The sequence below is a fragment of the Elephas maximus genome, chromosome 4, assembly GCF_024166365.1.
Source record: "Elephas maximus indicus isolate mEleMax1 chromosome 4, mEleMax1 primary haplotype, whole genome shotgun sequence".
NCBI lineage: Eukaryota > Metazoa > Chordata > Mammalia > Proboscidea > Elephantidae > Elephas > Elephas maximus.
In genome coordinates, this window is record NC_064822.1 from 103362449 (window position 1) to 103365814 (window position 3366).

The 3366-nt window shown below is 41.7% G+C and overlaps 1 protein-coding gene across 1 annotated transcript; it reads right to left on the reverse strand.

Moving 5' to 3' along the window:
- Nucleotides 1-1114: 1114 nt before the first annotated feature.
- LOC126076305 (olfactory receptor 8S1-like) lies at nucleotides 1115-2044 on the reverse strand. Its single transcript, XM_049884862.1, has one exon. It carries the CDS (start codon nucleotides 2042-2044, stop codon nucleotides 1115-1117), a length of 930 nt encoding a protein of 309 aa, XP_049740819.1.
- Nucleotides 2045-3366: the final 1322 nt, after the last annotated feature.

Here is a 3366-nt window from a genome sequence, read left to right on the forward strand (position 1 = left end):
TCTCTACTTTTAGCCAGGATCCATCTGGCATCAACAATGATATCTCTTTTTCCACATTCTCTTCTAAATCTGGCTTGAATTTCGAGCAGTTCCCTGTTGATACACTGCTGCTAGATGCTTTTGAATGATCTTCAGAAAATTTTACTTGTGTGCTATATTAACGATATTGTTTGATAATTTCCACATTCGATTGGATCCCTTTTCTTTGGAATAGACATAAATATGGATCTTTTTCAGTCAGTTGGCCAGATATCTGTCTTTCAAATTTCTTGGCATAGATGAGTAAGCACTTCCAGTGCTGCATCTGTTTGTTGAAACATTTCCATTGGTATTCTGTCAACTCATGGAGCCTTGTTTTTCTCCAATGACTTCAGCACAGCTTGGACTTCTTCCTTCAGTACCATTGGTTCCTTATCATATGCTACCTCCTGAAATGATTGAACATTGACCAGTTCTTTTTGGTATAGTGACTCTGTGTATTCCTTTCATCTTCTTTTGATGCTTCCTGTATTGTCTAATATTTTCTCTGTAGAATCTTTCAGTATTACAACTCAAGGCTTGAATTTTTTCTTCATTTCTTTCAGCTTGAGAAATGTAAGTGTGTTCTTCCCTTTTCCTTTCCTAATTCCAGGTTTTTGCACATTTCATTATAATACTTTACTTAATGGATGTCAGGAGAGACTCTGAAACTTGCTCTTGAATGTGGAGTAGCTAAAGTGAAAGGAAGGAATGATGAAGCAAAAGAGCTGAATAGGAGATTTCAAGGGCAGCTCGAGAAGACAAAGTAAGGTATTACAATGATATGTGCAGTTACTAGAGGAAGGGTGGAAAATGCTGGGCAGGCAAAAAGAACAGATGTCCTCTACAACATAAATACTTACTATTTTTGCAAAACAATACCTTGAAAAATGTTATCTGACCCATTTCTCTTCCTCTGAATAAGGATGAATATGAGTTGTTCTAAGAAAAGAGCAGGCTGCTCTCTTCTTACACATGTATTAGGATGATGACAGCTGGCATGATGGACAATCAGGAAATTCTCCTTCATTTCCAGTTACCAGATATCTTGTGGCAGGACAATTTAGCTTCTCCATGGCTCTGCTTCTCTGGCCCACTATGTGAAAGAGTTTATGTATTTTCTGAACATTCTTCTCATAGCTGCCTTCACCTCCTTGTTCTGGAGGCTGTAGATGAGGGGATTTAGCATGGGAGTGACCACACTGTACTGCAAAGGGAAGATCATCTCTAGGGGGGAACCTGAGGTTGGTAACAGATAGCTGAGGAAACCTGAGCCATAGAACAAAATCACAGTAGTGAGGTGGGAGGAACAGGTAGAGAAGGCCTTGCTTCTGCTGGAGGTGGAGCTGATGTTCATAATGGTGGAAACAATACGAGTGTAGGAGAAGAAAATCAAGACAAAGGTTCCAAAGAAATGCAAGACGGAGGAGCAGAGCAGGAGCGTGAAGTTGATGGAGGTATCAGAGCAAGACAGAGGGAAGAGAGAAGACAGCTCACAGCTGAAATGGGGGATAGTCTGGCCCTCACAAAAATCTAAATTGACAGCCAGAAGGATATTGATGAGAGCATCAACAAAGGCCAGGCCCCAGGAGCCCCATACCAACCCGACACACAGCTGGTTACTCATCACCTGACCATAGAGCAGCGGGGAGCTGATGGCCACATAGCGGTCATAGGCCATCACTGCCAGCAAAAAGGCCTCGGTGCCTCCTGTGGCAAACACAAAGAAGGCCTGAGCCAGGCAGCCCTGTACAAAGATGGTTTTGCTTTCAGAAAGCAGATTCTCCAGCATCTTGGGTACGGTGACAGAAGAGTGGCAGAGGTCCAGGAAGGACAGTTGTCCCAAAAAGAAGTACATGGGTGTGTGGAGGTGGGAATCAGCCCTGATCACCAGCAGCATCACCAGGTTTCCCATCAAGGTCAGGAGGTAAATCACCAGGAAGAGCAAGAAGAGAAGAGCCTGGGTCTGAGGATTGGAAGATAGCCCAAGGAGGATAAATTCACTGAATACACTGTGGTTTCCCATAGTGATAAAAAGAACATTTATCCTAGGAATCCAAGAAAGAGAAGACATCAACACTCCCTTTGGGCCTCCCAGTTTACCCTAGTACCTTAGCCCTCTTGCCCAAGTACATTATTTTTATGATTATGCTGAAAACCATGCTCAGATATTTCTAAGCTAACTTCATAATCATCATGATAATGTTGATAATCTTGGAGGACAGTCCACCTCCCCTTTATCAACCCCTTATGCAATTTCATGGATCATCCTGTTATGCCTTTAGGAGTTTCTGTCTTTTATTTTTAAGATGGATATTAATTCAAGAACATTTTGCATGCTTGATGGGAATAGAGAGAATATTTTTGATGCAGCAGAGAAAGGATCTAATAACAGAAGTGAAATCCTTAAGAGACAGAAAATGGGAGGGATCCAGAGCACAAGTGGAATTTTGTCCTTAGATAAGAGGAAGGCCCCTTTATTGATTATAAATACGGGGAAGATAAAGAGAGTGGGGACAGAGTCAGCCCCACAGATTTTATGGCTGGAATATGCAAGATTTTCCAACTGATTTTTGCAAAGTTTTTGATCAAGTGTGTAGTGAGATCATGAACAGATTCTCCTTCTGTTTCCCTCTCCATATACAGCTCTATCTCGATCTCGATCTCTCTGTGTGTAAGATCCCTGGGTAGAACAAGAGCTGTATGATTTGCTGTTAACTGATAGGTTGGCTATTCGAACCCACCCAGTGGCTTCACGTAAGAAAGGCCTGGCTATCTGCTTCCCTAAAGATCATAGCCAATAAAAACCTTATGGAGCAGTTCTACTCTGCATCGCATAGGGTCACCAGGAGTCAGAATCAACTCAGCAGCAACTAAAAACAACATCTCCCTGTGTATACAGTGCGTGCTTTCAGTAAGGTCAGGTGAGAGATTTTGATGACTCAAGGAGACAAAATAGAGCAAGTAGAAGATAAATTTACAAAAGAAATGCAGTAGGATTAACTGCTCATTTTAGATTTTAGGACTAGTTCAAACAAGTAGATGATTATCTGTGGTAACATTCAGATGCTTAAGCACATGTGTGAGGCAGACAGATACTTGGTTTTAACTGGCTTGGGTTTTTGCCAGGCATATGGAGTGACAAAGAGAAAAAGAAATCAACAAGTAAAGCATGCTTGCAGAGTGAATGAATTGCAGAAACAAGGATGTGCAAGTAATTAAACTGGGACATGCAGAAGATAGGGAACAACTGGCAAAGTCACTGGTTTGGGTTTGAAGAATTGCATCTGTAGAGATGCTAAGGGAAGCAAGTCATAAATTTAGGAGATAGTGGTTTGATAGAGGGAT

What these genes read in the sequence shown, in the direction of transcription:
- LOC126076305 (XM_049884862.1), bottom strand. Translation starts at nt 2,044, where the DNA reads ATGGGAAACCACAGTGTATTCAGTGAATTTATCCTCCTTGGGCTATCT.